Source organism: Diceros bicornis, chromosome 13 (genome assembly GCF_020826845.1).
Source record: "Diceros bicornis minor isolate mBicDic1 chromosome 13, mDicBic1.mat.cur, whole genome shotgun sequence".
Lineage (NCBI taxonomy): Eukaryota > Metazoa > Chordata > Mammalia > Perissodactyla > Rhinocerotidae > Diceros > Diceros bicornis.
The window spans coordinates 54,678,570-54,697,554 of record NC_080752.1 but is presented as its reverse complement, the minus strand read 5'-3'; the positions used below and the strand labels follow the sequence as shown (position 1 = coordinate 54,697,554).

Below are 18,985 nucleotides of genomic sequence, written 5' to 3'. Positions count from 1 at the left end.
CTAGCCACATTTCAAGGGCTCAGTATGGTTAGTGGCCACCATATTGGACAGAGCAGGTCTAACATAGTGCTTCAGGGCATCATTTCTTTCTTTACATTATTCCCTCTCAATGGTATACTTTATTTTTATTGTCCCATCCTCAGTCCCTAAGACTCAATTCAAGTGTCATCTTTTCCATAAAGTCTTAATTTTTCTTCCCATTCCCTCCCCAGGGAGAACTGGCTCCTTCCCTCAACTCTACCTTCTGAGCCCCCATACATACTTTTAATGCAGCACCTGTAATACTTTATCATACTTAATTATGTATCTTTCTCCCTCTTCTAGACTAAAGGGTGAATGCCTTGTTATTTTTTGAATACCCCATTACCTAGCACAGGGCTGGAACCTATGTGTAGTCAATGAATTTTTGTTTAAAGAGTGAATGAGTATAATTTCAATCTGGAAATAGCAAAGACTTCAGAGGGTTTTTTTTTTTTTGAAAGTAGTACGTTGGAAACGGAATCTTAATGTCAAATTGAACAAGATTTAATAGGAAGCAATCCACTACTCTTTAAACCTATGACATTACATTCATTCATTTGTTTAATTTAACTAGACACATGAGATATAAAGGAGAATGAGGCATAATTCATACTGATAACTAGTTCATAGTCAGGATATCTACATGTGCTCAAACACTTATACACACACAAGGTACGGAGACATTGCAACTATCTCAACCCTCATAATATTGTTTGATGCTTAGTGAAATAGAATTCCAAGGTTGAATAGGATCTTAGAAGTTTATCTGGTTACCTCTCTTTCCAACCTGTGAATTCCCTCTCAGCTTAGAAAAGTTTCAGTATCTTTGGTGATAAATGGTCATCCAGCCTTTCTGCTTGTACACTTTAGGGGATGAATAACCCATCCTCTGCAGGATAGTTCTTATTGCCAGAAAGTCTCTCTGACATCTGCTTCACTGCAATGAGTGCTTTTACAAATGCCTCCAATTCAAAGATCACATTTCATGAAACCCCTGGTGACCACCTCAGTAGGATGTAAGCTCTCTGAGAGCAAGAGTTTTTATCTGTTTTGCTCAGTGATAGATCTACAGTGCCTAGAATAGTGCCTGACAAATAACAGACAATAAATATTCATTGAATTAGTAAATCTACGTAAGCAGGATTCAGGGCATTAACTCAATTCAATTTTTTATTTGTGGATTTACTCCTTTTGTTGACTGTTATTAAATATCTTTCATTGCTGTTGCCTGACCAACTCTTCCGCTCCATGGCACTGTTAAACTTTCTGAGCCCCAGATTCATCACCTGTAAAAAGATATTGATAATACTTGAGATGATATGTATCAAAATCGCTGGCATTGGGCTTGGTATATGGTAACGGTAGGTGTTAGTGGAATCTGAAATGGAATCAGTGTGACAACCTCTGAGCCTCTTGACATCCCAGAAAAGTTCATTTTTAAAATGAATTTCAAAAATTGTGATAAAACATATATAACATAAAATTTACCATTTTACCATTTTTAAGTGTACAGTTCAGCAGCATTAAGTACATTCACATTGTTGTGCAACCATTACCACCTTCCATCTCCACGACTTTTTTCATCTTGCAAAACTGAAACTCTGTACCCATTAAATGATAGCAAGTTCATTTTTAATATTAGCCTAGGTAAAGCATGGTTGAAATAGTAAATCTGTAGTGGAAAAAATATATATTCTAAAATCAATATATAAATGACTTTTCTATCATGTACACTTTCAGATGATCTGGGTTTTATTTTTGTTTTTGTTTTTGTTTTTTTTTTGGTGAGGAAGATTGGCCCTGAGCTAACATCTATTGCCAATCTTCCTCTTTTTGCTGAGGAAGATTGGCTCTGAGCTAACATCTGTGCCCATCTTCCTCCATTTTGTATGTGGGAAGCCGCCACAGCATGGCTTGATGAGTGGTGCATCAGTCCACGCCTGGGATTCGAACCTACCAACCCTGAGCTGCCAAAGCAGAGCACGTGAACTTAGCCACTACGCCACTGGGCCGGCCCCCAGATGATCTGTTTTTAGTTATTCTTCATTAACCTGGATAATTGATATGTAACCATAGTGGATTTTGTATCTAAGTGTCAATCTCTATGTCAAAATTGTTTTGATGAAAGCATGCATTTAAATATTGACTTCTTAACATGTATAATTTTTCTCTCCTTGTGTAACTATTTCTGAGTTGGTAAAAAGACAAACTTTATTTCTTTTTTTTTTTTTTTAATTTTATTTATTTATTTATTTTTTCCCCCAAAGCCCCAGTAGATAGTTGTATGTCGTAGTTGCACATCCTTCTAGTTGCTGTACGTGGGACGCGGCCTCAGCATGGCCAGACAAGCGGTGCGTCGGTGTGCGGCCGCGATCCGAACCCGGGCCGCCGTCAGCGGAGCGCGCACACTCAACCGCTAAGCCACGGGGTCGGCCCAGACAAACTTTATTTCTTTGCGTGCTTACTGTGTGCCAAGCCCTAGGAATACTGCTGACTGGCTTAGAAGTATTTAGCTCTGACACTCTGTGGACAGGCATAAAAGTAGGAGGTAGAGATAGTACTCTGCTTGGGGATGTTACCAGAAAGCTATTCCAAAGTAACATTTTTCCTGAGCCATGATGAATAAATAGGAATCTCCCAAATAGAGAAGGAGAAAAAGTCCAGGGATATGAAAGAGGATGGCTATTATGTTTATTGTGTTTCAGTACAGTTTGGGGCTTGATCTCTGAAGACTTTTAAAGGGGGTGGTGACAAGTTTTATCTGATCTTTATTTTAGAAAATTAATGCTAAAATGTGGATTGAAAGAAGTAAGATCAGACAGGAATTAAGTAACTTTTTTTTGTGTGTGAGAAAGATCAGCCCTGTGCTAACATCGGCCAATCCTTGTCTTTTTTTTTTTTTTTTTTTTTGCTGAGGAAGACTGGCCCTGGGCTAACATCCATGCCCATCTTCCTCCACTTTATGTGGAACGCCACCACAGCATGGCTTGCCAAGCGCTGTGTCGGTGTACGCCTGGGATCCAAACTGGCGAACCCCGGGCCGCTGCAGCGGAGCGCGCGCACCTAACTGCTTGCACCACCGGGCTGGACCCTTAAGTAACTTTTTATTGGTCAAGGTGAGAGATAATGAAATCTTGAACTCAGACTAGGAGCAAAGGAGATGGAAGAGAGAAAATGGTCATTTTAGAGGTAGAACTGACAGAATTTGATAACCTGTTGGATTTGGAGGATAAGGGAGAGACTCCAATTAAGGAGAATTTCAGGTTTCTGATTTGTTACTGTTAGCTGGAATAAGGGCTACCAGAGAAGAAATATACTGCCTGGGGAAAGATAATAAAGTAAAACTAATTATTTAAAAATAGTAGCTACATAGCGTATCATAACATACTCTGAAACATGGCCATTATTCTTAGAATGCTTTGAAAAATTATAGGTGACTATCTCTTTTTTTTATGTGTGGAATTGTATCAGATGCTGTATTCTGTTCGCTTAGAAATTGATACAGGCACAGTTACCTAATCCACTGAGTAATTTATGCTGATGCATTTTATGATGTAGTTGTCTCCTTTTCTTCTTTGGATGCTGATTTCCAGGTTCCACTAGTTTGTGCCAGGAGTTTCAAATATTTGTTCTTCTTCTTATTTTTTTTGTGTGAGGAAGATTGGCCCTGAGCTAACACCTGTTGTCAGTCTTCCTCTTTTTGCTGATGAAGATTGGCCCTGAGCTAACATCTGTGCCCATCTTCCTCCATTTTGTATGTGGGATGCTGCCACAGCATCTCTTGATGAGCAGTGTGTAGGTCCGTGGCCAGGATCCGAACCTGGGGACCCTGAGCCACTGAAATGGAGCATGCAGACTTAACCACTACGCACCAGGCCAGCTCCTCAAATACTTCTCAGAAGTTCCTTTTTCGTTGTCTTAAGTTAAACCTTATTTGATGACTTTCTGCTCAGTTAAGTTTGATAGTCATTTTGTGTGACCATTGAGTCTGGCTTTTGTTTTTTCTCTTTACTAGCGTATTTGTTTTCTAAATTGCACTGGTTGCTTTTAAATATTGTTTTATTAATGATCTTGCAGAGTGGTTTCTATTTATTGCGGCTTCCTGAATTAGTTTTGTGTATACCGATAGTTCATTTTTACTGAAGTGGTATAATACTGAAAAGCTGTAAAGAAATGGAATATATATTGTGTATATAATTTTTAAGAATACGTTTTTTATAATTATAGAAATAATTGTGAAAAATTTTAAATATAAATTCACTTATGATATCCTAATATCTTTTGTCTCTGTTAGCAATTTTTAAGCCTGATCAAGTTGGCAATCTTTATTAATGATTTAAAGGTGAGCAAACATGGCAGGTTACTAGAAAGAACAGGAGAGAAGGCAAATACTTGGAGTGGGATGCTGGCCAATGTGACTGGAGTGTAGTGGAAAAGGGAAAAGTCATAGCAGACAAGATCAGAGAAGTGGCAGGAGCCAGATCCTGCATAGCTTTGTAAGGCACCCTTCCCACTCAGTGGGAAGCTATTGGAGGTCCTTAAGCAGATAAATGACATTGTTTTGTTTTAAAATGCTCACTCTGACCCTTATGTGAAGAACAGGTTGGAGTAGGGCCAGAGTAGAAGCAGGAATACAAGTTAGCAGGCTGTTGTAATGGTCCAGGTAAGAGGTAATGGTGACTTGAACTAGAGTGTGAGTGGTGAGATTAAGCGTAGTGGATGGATTTGGGATATGGTCCAACAGAATTTACTGACCAATGGGATATGGGTGTAAAGAAAGTAGAGGCATCAAGCATAATTTCCAGGATTTTTCGCTTGAGCAACTAGGTGATGGAGATGTTATTTACTGGTTTGGGGAAGACAAAAAGAGGAAGAGGTTGGCAAGAGGTGGCGTTCTGTTTTAGCCATGTTAAGTTTGAAATATCTGGTTGATAACCATGTAGAGATGGCCTGTATTTGTAGTTGTATATGTGAGCATAGAATTCCAAGAAAAGAGGCCAGTGCTGGAAATGTAAATTTGGGAGTAATTTCAATGGAGTGGTGAGCAGAAAAACCCTATTTGAAAAAGGAGATAATGTGAGGAAGTTAGGAGGCAATGACTATAGACAACCTTTAAAATAAGTTTCCCCATGAGGGAGAGCAGAGAAATGGAAGGATATGGCAGGAGGGATATATGTGAGATTAAGAGGGTTGGGCGTGTGTTTGGGTTTTTTGTGTGTTTGTTTGTTTTGATAGGAGATGATGGAGCAATAAGAATGCTGATGCAAGTGATCTGTTAGAAAGGGGCTGCTTGCAAAGTCCTTGAGAGGATGAGAGGAAGTGGGATCTGGAGAAACAATAGATGGTTGGCTTTTGATAAAAACAGAGACACTTCATCCACAGCCACAGGAGAGAAGTCTGAAAGAATGATGAATGAGTAGATTCATTTATTCACCAGACATTAACTGAGCACCTGCTACAGTACTATGCATTGGGGATATACCACTAAACAAGATCAAGACTATACCTTCCTGAAATGAGTGGCATATGGAAGTTCCTATCCCTTATTTCTGTTTTCTCAATGAACCCTGAGTTAATGTCGTCACCTAAGAGTGAAGGTAAGAGAGGGAATATTTTCAGTATGAGGAGAGAGAAAAGGATATGAATTTGTTTTTTTTGGAAAGTGGAAAAGCAAACATAGTAGGGAAATGTGTGATTTCTAGACAGTGTTAAGTGACATTTCAGAATTATGGCCATGAATTTAAAGTGAGACCAGTAAGCTTACAATTTGTTTTTCTTCAGCCCTCATGAACTGTTGGGGTAGGCATGGTATAGGTGGATAAGTGGCTTTAACCAGAGTTAGAATTGAGGCTTTACTAGGCCAGTTTGACCATAAAGAGGTGAGAGGGAGTTAAGCGTGTTTGCCAGGGAGTGATTTTAGTGAGGGACCGTGGAATCTGAGCTGGTAGGGAGAGAAGGGAAACCATGATGAGTGATTTGATGGTGAGAAAGTGGTAGGGTCAGTAGATGAATCTAAATTTTCAAATGAGGAAAATACATTTCCATTATATAAGTAATATATCCTCTTTATAGAAAATTTGAAAATAATATGAGATTAGAAAAAAGAAAGGGGAACAAAAAAGCAGTACCACCACCCAAATATACCAATTGTTTGTATTTGCTGTGTTTACTTCTGTCTTTTTTCTAGTGATAATGTTTTAGGGTTGTATTCATTTGCTGGGGCTGCCATAACAAAGACTACAGACTAGGTGATTTAAACAACAGAAATTTATTTTCTCACAGTTCTGAAAGTTAGAAGTCTGAAATCAAGGTGTCATTGTTGGCGAGGTTGGTGTTTTCTGAGTCCTGTCTCCTTGGCTTGTAGATATCCTTCTTCTCCCTGTGTCTTCATATCCTCCTCTCTTGCATCTGTGTCCAGATTTCCTCTTAGAAGGAGCCCAGTCATGTTGGGTTAGGGCCCACCCTAATGACCTCATTTTAACCTAATTACTTCTTTAAAAACCCTGTCTCCAAATACAGTCACAGTCTGAGGTACTGTGGAGTGAGGACTTCAACATGAATTCTGGGGGAACACAATTCAGCCCGTAACAAGGGTGTTCTTTGTTTTCCATTTTTTACATAATTGTAATTATTCCATGAATATAACTTTTGATCCCATATTTTATCAGATAACATTATAACTTAAACATTTTCCCATTTTGCTGTTTAGCTTTTGTAAAAGTTTAACAACTGCAAAATACTTTGTCAAGTGAATGTGTTGCAGTAATCAGTCTTCTGTTTTGAACATTTAGGTGCTCCTCCCCTTTTTTGGTATTACAAACAATACTGAACCTTTTAAAAATGAAACTTTTTATTCTGTATTTTGGATTATTTCCTTAGAAGAGAGTCTCAGGGGCTGGCCCAGTGGCGCAAGCAGTTAAGTGCATGCGCTCCGCTGCGGCGGCCCCAGGTTCGCCGGTTCAGATCCCAGGTGCGCACTGACGCACCTCTTGGCAAGCCGTGCTGTGACGGCATCCCATATAAAGTGGAGGAAGATGGGCACGGATGTTAGCCTAGGGCCCTAGGATGTTAGCCTAGTCATCCTCAGCAATAAAAGAGGAAGATTGGCAGATGTTAGCACGGGGCTGATCTTCCTCACACACACACACACACACAAAAACACTCATAAAAAAAAAAGAATAGAGTCTCAAAAGTGGATTACTTTATCAAAAACTATGGATACATCTTGCTAAACTGGAGAAGTATCGAATCTTGTATTTTCTTTCCACATTACTGTTTTCTCTCTTCCCACAGTAATAGACTGGAATGATGTTAGAAAACACAAATATGGTCACCTATCAGAGTCTGCATCCCAATATCAAGGTAAGAAAAAAACTCTATATGGCATGGAAAACTTTTATTTGACATGTCTTACCATAAAACCTTTGTTCTTAGAGGTCTGAATATACAAAGAACTCACTGGTTAAAGCAAAAGCAAATATTGTCATTTATAGAGGTATCCGTCTAAAGCAATATGCTTTGATTTGAGCTGGAAACCAGGAAACTTAGATTCTGAGTACAGAAAATCCCAAATTAGCGTCATCACTTTAGGCACAGTTGCTTAGCTTCTCTGGATTTCCATAGTTCTTAAGAGTTTAGGCTTGGTAGTAAGGCAGAATTGGGTGCTGTGCTTCCATAATACTGTACTACTAATAAACTCAGTATCTTTTAAAATGAGAGAATTGGACTAGACAAATTCTCAAGCACTCATTTTACCCCAGAACTTCACCTTTCTATCATTTTGGTATGTTTGTCGTGATGATTTATGCTGTGACATTTTTTTCTTTAATAGAAGCTACTGACATCCTGGAGCTAGGTAAGATATTTTTCTTGTGTTTCTGTTAAGTAAGGGGAATTGCTAAGCTAGGGATTAGAAAGAGGGAAAGAGTTCCATGGGTCTGTCTCATAAACTTGTGAATCCTGTGCTCTTGTTTGCCTAATGAGCCCATGTGATTCATCTCAGCTGTCATGTCAAACCCTCCTTCTCAGGAGGCCACAGACCAAGCTAACAAAAAGGGAGAGGGGTTAATTACTTAGAGAACGAGGAGGATGGGAACTGAACCAAACTGGAAGTAACTTCTTAATTCACTAAATCCAGAACTAAAATAAACCTCCACCATCTATAAATTCAGAATTTGGTGGGATTTTCCCAAAATAAATTATGTATGGGATGTATAAAACAAAGATTTTCTAAATTTTTTAACTGAAATATTAAAATATCAAATAAGAAGAGTCAGACTGGTTTTGCATTTGGTTTTCATCCCTGCACAGTATAGTTTACAACTAGGATTTGAGAAATAAAACTAATATTAATACTTCTCAGTCAGCTTTCAGGGTTCCTACATAAACATCAGTCTTAACTTCTTAGAGTCCTTTAAAATCCTTCTACATGTTATGAATATTCATATCCTGATGCTTTTATCAATATTTGAGTATTTTTATATATTTTGTTACTGCAGCTTCGTGTGTTTAGCTCTATTATTATCATTATCTATTTGCTTCCTCCTGGCTTTTCTTCCAATGACCTCAAAGAAGATAATGTCAAGAGTAGAACACTAGACTAAGAGCCAGGACTCCTGGGTTCTTTGAAAGCCAACTCTGCCACTTAGTAACTTTGTGACTTTGATCCTTAGTTTTCTGACTTATAAAATGGGGATAATAATCCCATTCTGCCTACTTAACAGGGTTATTAAGAAGATTACATGAGCTAATGGATGTGAAAACATTTTAAAAACTCTCAAATACTTTTCAACTTTGGAGGATTATTAATTTCATCCTGTTCAGCGACTATCCTCAGACTTTAAGTCAAATCTTGTGACATTCTTTGAAGTGAAGCATTCTGTGAATGTGAGCTGAAGAAATGAATGAAATGAAATAATGCAGGTAAAGGGCCTGGCACTTGATAAACAATAAATGATAGTCACTTTTTATTAGTCCTTAAAACTTTCCTCAAGCTTTCTAAGGTACTGGTGTATGTTAGAAAAAACATGGACATCAGAATTGGATAGGCCTTGGTTCGAATTCCTATTCCCCACTTACCAGTTTTGTGATTTCAGGACAATTACTTAATCTTTCTCAGCCTATTTCCTCATCTTTAAAATGGGAATAAAACCAACTTTGTAGGTTGTGATGAACATGGGAGATATTGAACATAGTATAGCATGATGCAGGCAAATGGAAGCCACTCAGTGATAACTGCTGCTGTGTTTGGTTTTGTTGCTAATATAAATGATAGCAATTATAGTTTGGTGACAACTGAAGGTATGTTATAAATAGCCTATCTTGTTGACAAGGAATTTTGAAAAATAGATACTCAATTTAACATAAAGTGTGTAAAGTGACATGAAAATTTGAATTTCCTTGTGGAAGTAGAGGTAGCACAGCCAGGCATATCCTCTGATAAATTAATCCTGTGTATTTCATTTTGCCATCAAGCATAGAGAGCAGCCCCAAATATCAAATTGAAATAGACTCAATAGTAGATTTTTAGAATCTTAGAGTTTGGAAAAGGCCTTAAAATAGTATAAGTTGGCCCAGCATTTCAAAATCTGACACTTTGAATTTCTTATAAAATGTCTTGTCTTGAACTCCTCAAAGTTGTTGGGAACTTACAGCCTCCTTAGGCAACTCACATCATATTTAGACAGATATTTTTTGATCCAAAGTCTATTTCTTTGTAAATTCTATTAGTCATAACTTTTAGGGCCATGTGGAATAAGTTTAGCCAATTTTTCGCATACCGGCCTCTAGTTATTAGAAAGCAGCTCTAGGGACTGCCTTCTCACTGCCACTCTATTACTTTCCTAGTTCAAGCCACCATTGTCTCATACCTAGATTATTAAAACAGCATCCTAACTAGTCTTCCTGCCTCCAACCTCACAGTTTTCCAATCCATTCTTCACAATGCAGAAGAATAACTCCTCCCCCAAACCCTTCAATGCTTCCCCTTCTCATGAATGTGGTATATGAGGCTCTCTGATACCTGAACACTGCTTTTATCTACAATCTCTTTTCTAAAGTACTATTTCTTTAAACTCCACCCAGTAGCCATACCAAAAGATTCCATTTTTAGAACTGCTTTTTCTCACTTCTATACTCACTTTTATACATGTTTTCCTTTATGTATGAAACAGAAAAAAGAATTTCCTCTCTCTTTGGCTGACTCTTGCTTATCCTTTTAAACTTTCATTTAGAAGCTTAGAGTTACTTCCTCTGGGAATTCTTCCACAAACCCTGTAGGTGCTCCTACAGCACCCTCCATCTCCAAGCGTAACACTCACCACAATTTATAAGGGTTGGCTGTTTCGTCTCTGTCTCTCACTAGACTGGAGCTCTGAGGGTAAGAACAATATTTTGATCATGGTTGTATCTCCAGCACCCAGCTCAGTGATTTGGTACACGCTGTAAACATTTGTTGGATGGACAAATGAAGAAATGGCGCTAAGACTTTGCTTTCTTACTCATGCTAAATGTTCATTGTTCCTTCAGCTGGCCCTCAGGTGACATAGTTTTGTGTCCCTTCACCACTTAGGTCACCATTTAGGCTTTCGTTTGTTCTATCCTTCTCAAAGTGTAGCTCCTAGAGCTAAATTTAATATCCCAGGTGTAATTTTACTTGTCCAGAAAAGAGTAGGACTGTTATTTACTTGCTGCTTCTTTTCATTCAGTCACTTTTCATTTACTCACTCGTCATTCACTAAATTTTTATGGAGCCTCATTAAGTTTCAGAGTCTGTGTTAAACAGTGAAGATTTTAAAAATTAATAAAAGATAGCCCCTATCTGTAAAGAGCTTACGTAAATAATTATGATGCTATGATGTGAAGAGTATGAAAATAAAGGTGTGAACAGGGTGTTACAGGAGATAAGGAAATAGATGGATTTGTTCTGGGAAGAGAGGTAAAGTCAGAAATTCTTTTTTTAGCTTGGTGTTTTTTCTTTAGATGATCCATTAAAAAATATCAAGGCCTATGGACAGTGTTTTGAGAATGAACTGAGAATATGTATCTCATAAACTTAGCTTTGGACATTTTAGAATGACTGGGTTTTATTAGTGCTGGATATGCCACAACTTCTTAATCATTTGAAAGTGCCTGGAAAACATAGAGTTGAGGGTGTGACTTGTGAAAAGGACTTGCTCTATTTAAATTCATTATGAAATTACATAAAACAAAGTGCTCCTGGTGCTAGAATAGACTGACTGATGAGAGGAACAGTATACAGAGTCCAGAAATAGATCCAAGTGTATATAAGAAATTAGTATGTGATCAAGGTGTCATCTCATATCAGTGGGGAGAAGATGATTTATCTAATAAATGAAGTTGAAGCACATTTATTGAATAAAGGTGAAAAGGAAAGCTACATCTTTGCCTCATTTGTCTCACAGAATAAATCCCAAATAGATCAAACATAGAAATGTAAGAAAATGAAATCTGAGAAATCCTAGAAGAAAACATGGGTTAGTATTTTTACAATATTGAAGTGAGGAAAGCATGATATGAAAACCAAGAAGTCATAAAAGAAAATGACTGAGAAATTTAAGGGCAAATCCTATCAGACTGAGACAAATGTCTTCAATATATATGACAGACAAAAGACTGATAGCCTTAATCTACAAAGAACTCTTAGAATCTGTGAGAAAACAAAAGAATACCTCAGTGAACAATGACAAAAATAAAATACAAACTGACTAATAAGCCCAAAAAAATCTTCAACTTTATTAGTAATCAAAGACTTGCAAATAAAAGTATAACAGTATTTTGTTTTTTCACTTATAAGATTTATCAAAATTATAGAGACTGTTAAAACAGTTTTAGCAAGGATGTATGAAACATACTCTTATGCACTATTGGTAGGAATTATATTGTATCAAAACATAAAATATGCATACTCTTTGTCCATTAATCCCACTCTTAGGAAGAATTTGCCCTAAGGAGATAATCTTAAAAGTGTTAAAAGATGTGTCTGCAAAGATACTCTTGAAAGAAAACACTTAAATGATCATCAAAAGTATTTAACATATATTGTTATATAAATTATGGTACATGTAAACAATAGAACACTTTTCAGTAATCTTGGAGTAGAATTTCTGGTGTAAAGACTATGATTGTCTTTATTGCTCTTAGGAATTTGGGTTCCACACTTTAGGTGGAATGAAGTAGAGTTCTTGTAGAGGAATGTGGCCAGAGCAGTAGCCAGCATGAGTGGAGGTTCCTGACATAACCAGGTCAAATCAGGAGCAGTTGAGGTATCTGGGACATATTTAGAAAGAGAGATTAGAAACATTATGTCTAGGACCAATGGGTAGAGGTTAGAAGAAGGCAGACTATAAGGTTAAAGTCTATCCATTTGTACTACTGAACGATAGCTGAATGAGTTTCTCATCATTGGAAGTATTCTACCAGAGGCTCGAGGGACCATTCAGGTCTCAACTTTTATATCACCTCATCAAGATGCCTTTCTTGACCATCCTGCCTAAAATAGTACATACACCCTCAGCACTCTCTTTCCCTCTTACCTTGCTTTATTTTTTCTTTATTTGAAAAGGGCCAAGAATTGTATAATTATTATCTGGGTCTCTGTTACCCTCTGGCCCAACTGACATATATTTATTTGTTTATTTATTTATTATCTATCTGCCCCCTTAGAATGTAAGCTCCTTGTGGGCAGAGACTTCAGCTGTTTTGTTCTTTGCTATATCTCACCAGTGCCTAGAACTAGGCTTGGCATGTAGTAGATAAACAGTAAATATTTGTTGAGTGAATGAATATTAGAGAAAGAGATTCATGCATTTGACTGGGTGGATCTCTTGTGCTTTAACATTTTGGGGAACTTTTAATTTTTTAAAAGTACTTCTGTGTAGTTTGTAAGTCCCTTCAGAATGGGGATCTTATTTTCTAATAATGAATGTAACTATCATGTGCTGTGCCTTAGAGTTTGTAAAACACTTTCATAAGCATTATTCAGTAATATAGAGATGGCTGGCTTTTTCTCATCTGTAAGGTCTCAGCTGAAATGTGTCTTCTGTAGAGCGTCGGTCCATAACTTCATCATCTAATACAGTTCCCAGTCTCTATCTATCACATCACATTATTTTATTTCCCTGAAATACTTACCACTTATTACCTTATTTATTTATGTGTTTATTGTGCCCCATCATGCACCAGAATGTAAATTCCATGAGGGCAAGGACCTCCTGTCTTATCCCAGCACTTAGAATACTGCCTGGCACATAGAGGATACTCAAACATCAGTTGAATGAATAATTGAAATCACTCTGTAAATTATAAAACGTTACACTTATGTTAGTTAATAATGTTAATCTTCACAATAATCCTTGATCCCAAGTATGGATTAGATTTCCCTCTTCTGCATTCTCAAGGCAACCTGTACTACCTCATTAACTTAAATTTATCATAATTGTACCAGATTATTTGTGTTATTATTTATTTAATATCTCTGCTTATCTCTAGACTGCAAGATCCATGAATTTAGGAACCATGTCTATCTAGTTCCTAGGGGAACATTTAGCATAGTGCTTCTGCACTTGGAACGAGTTTAATAAATATTTATAGAATGAATTAGTGTGGATACAATCTTGTGAGATAGATATTATCTCCATCTTTCAGATGAGTAAACTGATGCTTGGAAGGATTAAGTAATTTATCCAAGACAGTTAGTTATAGAAACAAGACTTTAACCAGCATCTTCTGACTCCCAATATCATTCTTTCAGCTGTACCAGTAGTTTCTAGACACAGATGTTAATCAGAATTACCTAGGGAGCCTTTGAAAATACAGATTCTCAGACCATACTCAGAGCCTACTGAATGAGAACCTCTGAAGATAGGGCCCAGAACTCTATTTAAAGAAATGAGAAAAATTATTCAGGAGATTCTAATGATAAGTAACATTTGGGAATCAGTGATATATACCAGGAGTTGGCAAACTAGTGTTTGGGGGCCAAATCCAGCCCACTGCCTGTTTTTATAAATAAAGTTTTAGTGGAACATAGCCATACTCATTCATTTACATATTGTCTATACCTGTTTTCATGCTACAATGCAGAGTTGAGTTTTTGTGACAAAGACTCTATGGCCCACAAAACAAAAAATTTTTACTATCTCTTTACAGAAAGTTTACCAACCCTGATCTGTACCTTGCTGCCTGTCCTATTTTTGGGGGGTTATTTTAGTGCTTGGAGATACGGTAGACATGATGTTTGGCTCCATTATGGGCATTACATTAGGTGCTCAGAATTAACTTATTTTGCACTTCACCTGATAATAAGGGACTAAGCCTTAGATAGCCTAAGCAGTCAAATTTAAGAAAAATACTAATCTAGATATGGTTCAAGTCAGTCAACCCTCACAATGGGTGAACTGCTTCTAACAAAGAGATTCCTTTTCATTCAGTTAGTAATAAGGTGTTCCTTAAATGAAGGAAGATGTGAGGTTTCTTGCCTGTATAACAGGGATTGATTATCATAATTGATATGTGTAATAGAGAACTGTAATTAATATCCTAATTATTTCAGTACCCCTGATTTTACGGTAATTCTTAAAACCAAAGTCTCTTGGGTGCTTGTGGTCAGAACTCAAGCTAATACAAGCAGTTACCTAGGACTGACCAAACCTCCAGACCTGAACTGCCTAATAAGTAGCCGTTAGCCACATATAGGTATTTAAATTTAAAATAATTAAAATTAAATAAAATTTTAATTTTAATTCCTCATGCCAGTCACATTTCAAGTGTTCAGTAGTTACATGTGGCTAGTGGCTACCTTACTGGACAACACAGATACAAGACATTTGTGTCATCGCAGAAAGTTTTAGTAAACAGTGCTGCTACAGATGCTAGAGTTCAAGAGTTGTAGTCTAGTCAAATCCAAGACTTATTATTTGACTTAATCCTTTATTTATAAGAATGGAATAATAATTTGTAATGTTTCCTTTTTCTAAGAAAGAATAGTGATGAAATGTATTCAGTATTCAGGGCCATCTCAGCTAAGAACAAGCTATTAAATTCTGATGAGCTCTTTAAATCTTGACTCAAAGAAATATCCATCTCATTTACCCTATGGACTAACTGTCTATTCAAGATGATTAATCAGTGGCCAGTCATGAAATGGCCTACTGACTGTGATTTCTGGCCAGATCTATTTGGCTTGGATCTATTTGGCTTGGTTGAGGATGGTGGGAAAGAGACCAGTTTTAACACAGAAGCTGTAAAGTCAATAGAGTGTAAAGTCTTGGCATCATCTTTGAAGTGATTTAGATTTCATCATTCAGTGACTCATTTTTATTCCCAGCATCTAGTGCTTTTTGCATGGCCCAAAGGGGCCCTGTGCTGCTCCACCACAGAGGAAACTTCAAGAAATGCTGGTTTGCTACAATGTTTTAGCTTGTGAGAGTCTCTGGGACCTTCCCTGCTCCATCATGGGGTCACCTCTAGGTGGGTATTAGGGAGAGATTGGTAATTGGTTTAACCTTTAATAAAGAACCTGGTAATCTTTTGTGGTCCAATAAGATATGTCCTTTAAAATGTTTTCCCTGGCCCCAGCATAACGTCACCTTAAAGATTGTTTTTCTAGGGGCCGACCCAGTGGCGCAAGCGGTTAAGTGCGCACGCTGCGCTGCAGCGGCCCGGGGTTCCCCAGTTCGGATCCCGGGAGCACACTGACGCACCGCTTGGCAAGCCATGCTGTGGCGGCATCCCATATAAAGTGGAGGAAGATGGGCATGGATGTTAGCCCAGGGCCAGTCTTTCTCAGCAAAAAGAGGAGGATTGGCAGATGTTAGCTCAGGGGCGATCTTCCTCAAAAAAAAAAAAAAAGATTGCTTTTCTAGTGCAGTGTTCCTCAAACTTTGAGTAGCTCTAAGGCCACTTCAAGAGGCTAAAAGAGTCTGTAGATTCTCCAGCTTATTTTTGGTTACTATCATCAGAAATGCTATCCAGGACCTACTTTTCTCTAAATTACCAAATCTTTGTCATTTTGCACCTCAGCGCAATGCAACAATGGCAGGGATGGGAGTGGGGTAGGGGTGGGTGAAAGAGAACCAGTTTTTAGAGTGAGAGTTCAAATATAATCTCACTCATTCTGACTTTTTCTGCCCTCAAATCCTTTTACTCCATGTCTCTAGATAGCCTTTCCTTCATTCTTTTTTGAGCTGAGATGGTGGGATCCAACCATACTGGGTGTTAAAAGCTATCGTTTGATGGCATTAAGGGACCTTTCCAGGAGTAAGGTTGTCAGAAGGAATCTCCTTACCCACTTTCTACCTCTTCTGTTCTGTTTTCCACGAGCTACCTGGGTACTTCTTTGAGACACTGGTATATCTTGCTCTGGCATTTTGGATCACCTTAGGGACTAACATGAAAAACACCTCAGGTCATCTTTAGACCATGATTAAAAAACACTGATCTAAAATGATCCACTCAGGTCACCTAGATTTCTCCCCCTAATACTCCTTTGAGCCCAAACAGGGAAAAATAAGTTTTCTTATGATCCAAACCAGTCTGAAAATAGCCTAATGATTGGTGTAGATTGCATCCTGAAAGAATTTTTTAGAAAGTTGACTGTGATAGAGATTTCTGTTTCCTTTACAGGTCATTTTACCTGGGACAAATACCTAAAAGAAACATGTTCAGTCCCAGCACCTGTCCATTGCTTCAAGCAGGTAATTGATTCTCAACATTTAGTAGGTGGGAGGCAAGTAGTTTTTTTCTGGTCTTTAGACAAGCAAAACGTGAGGTCAGAGCCCTTGGGCTTCTCACCTGAAGGCACCAGAATAAACTTATATGGGAAGAATACAACTCAAGACTCACTATGAGTTTTAACAGCAGACATTCTCCCCAACTTCATCCCAAGTAACACCTTTTGCTTCTTCTTCACCTCCTTGAGAATATTCTGTGTTACTGAAAACGATAGCTAGTTTTTACTGTAGCTCGTAATTCAGACAGATAGGAAACAGAGTTATAGCCCTTAGACAGTTCTTAGAAGTGGAGCAGTATTTGTTCCTTTGTACTCAACACCCTTGCCACAATCTTATCTTTTCATAAGAATACTGGCACTGAGTCCCACTGTGCGGGAGTGTTTTAGGAGCTCATTAGAGGTCATTCAGAGCTTCCCACTTAGGATTAAGTGCTCCACACAATACACAGATGATGTTGACTATATCAGTACATGATAAGGCTGGTAAGCAAAGAAGTATACTGCTACTCAACAGAGCTAAACATCAGGAAGTTATTTACATCTCCCTTCCTTTAGTATTCAATGGTTATTTCCTAAAACTGTCAACATTTCACTTTGAGTTTCAATTTTGTCTGTACTCTAAATAAAAGTACAAATTCAGGACTTCTGCTCATTTGAAATAATAAGTATTAAATTTACACCCCACCTGAAATGATTAAAAAAAAAGATAAAGTATGTTAAACAATGGTTTTCAAGTTACCGAAGATCAGGCAACCAAGCACAGTGATCTCTGAGAGATGGAAAACAAATGAATTGAGCCCCTTATGATTTCCCAGCTTACTGCCTTAAGAGAGTTTTGAGAAGAAGAACCCAGATGGAACCCAGCAGACTCTCTAATTTGAGGATGTCGAGCTGAGAGTCCAGGGAAACCAAGGTGGCTAGATTTTGCAGGACAGAGTGCCGGAGAGGAGAGAACTGCACAGAAGGAAAACCACAGAGATTTGCAGAAAACCTCCTTCAGGTATTCAGCAAAGTACTATTGTTCACTGTATGCATGTGAGGGAACTACCCAAAGCCAAGGGAAAAAGCATCTAAAAGAATTAAAAAGAATAGAGCCTGGCACTCACACAGGGTTGGGAATAGTGTCTGATCCCATCATCTAGACTGGAAAATCTCCTAATTCATGTGGCATCAGGTGAAATACTCAGGAAGATCTTGCTCGGTAGTGGGAAATAATTAACCTTAGAATGAGCACTGCTTTGGACCTGCCTAACAAATCATAAAAGTAAGACTCAAAATGATCAGACTAATTTCAAGTAACTTAACTACATCTAGGAACCAAGCACAAGAAGGGAATGCAAAAATATCCAGCACCCAACAGGTAAAATTCACAATGTCTGGTATCCAGTCAGAGATTACCAGGCATGTAAAGAGGCAGGAAAAGGTAACCAATAATGAGGAGAATAACCAGTCGATTGAATAGACTCAGAACCTCTACAGAGATGAGGGACAGAAAAAATATTTGAAGATTTAATTTCTAAAAACTGCAAAATTGAGGAAAACTATAAATCTACAGATCTAAGAAGCTCAATGAATCCAAAAAAACAGAAACAAGAAGAAAACTACACTAAGGCGTATCATAAATGCTCAAAACTAGTGATGGGGGGGTCTAGTCCTGTGGCATAGTGGTTAAGTTTGGTGTGCTCTGCTTCAGTGGCCTAGGTTCACAGGTTCGGATCCCAGGCGTGGACCTACGCCACTCATCAGTCATGTTGTGGTGGCGACCAACATACAAAATAGAGGAAGATTATCATAGATGTTAGCTCAGAGACAGTCTTCCTCAAGCAAAACAAAGAGGAAGATTGGCAATGGATGTTAGCTCAGGGCAAATCTTCCTCAGCAAAAAAAAGACAAAAAAATTAGTGATAGAGAACATCTTAAAAGCAGCCAGAGAAAAAAGACACTTTACATACAGGGAAACTAAGATAAGAATGACATTATGTTTTCTTGTTAGAAACAATGCAAACAAGAAGAAAGTTGAGTAATGTCTTTAAAGTACCAAAAGGAAAAACTGTGAACCTAGAATTCTGTACCCAGCTAAAAGATCTTCCAAAAATGAAAGAAAAATGAAGATATTTTCAGACATATAAAAGCTGAAGGAATTATCACAAGCAGACTCACTACAAGAAATGTTAAAGGAGGTCCATCTAGCAGAAGGAAAATCATACCAGGGGC

At 37.8% G+C, this 18,985-nt stretch overlaps 1 protein-coding gene across 14 annotated transcripts in view; it reads left to right on the top strand.

Annotated features, from left to right (window-relative positions):
- Nucleotides 1-18,985, top strand: part of SCMH1 (Scm polycomb group protein homolog 1) — a 214,811-nt gene that overhangs the window by 50,981 nt on the left and 144,845 nt on the right. For 8 of the 14 annotated variants that reach the window (XR_009221902.1, XM_058553829.1, XM_058553841.1 and 5 more), the window contains 3 exons: nt 7,315-7,383; nt 7,853-7,876; nt 16,666-16,736. Coding sequence is in view for 11 of the 14 variants with exons in the window: in XM_058553829.1 (XP_058409812.1) it covers nt 7,315-7,383; nt 7,853-7,876; nt 16,666-16,736 (164 nt within the window). In the remaining 3 variants the exon portion in view is untranslated. Of the gene's footprint in view, nt 1-7,314; nt 7,384-7,852; nt 7,877-8,744; nt 8,944-15,367; nt 15,511-16,665; nt 16,737-18,985 lie in introns of those variants that run through there. The other 6 variants (XM_058553831.1, XM_058553837.1, XM_058553832.1 and 3 more) reach the window with 6 other exon arrangements.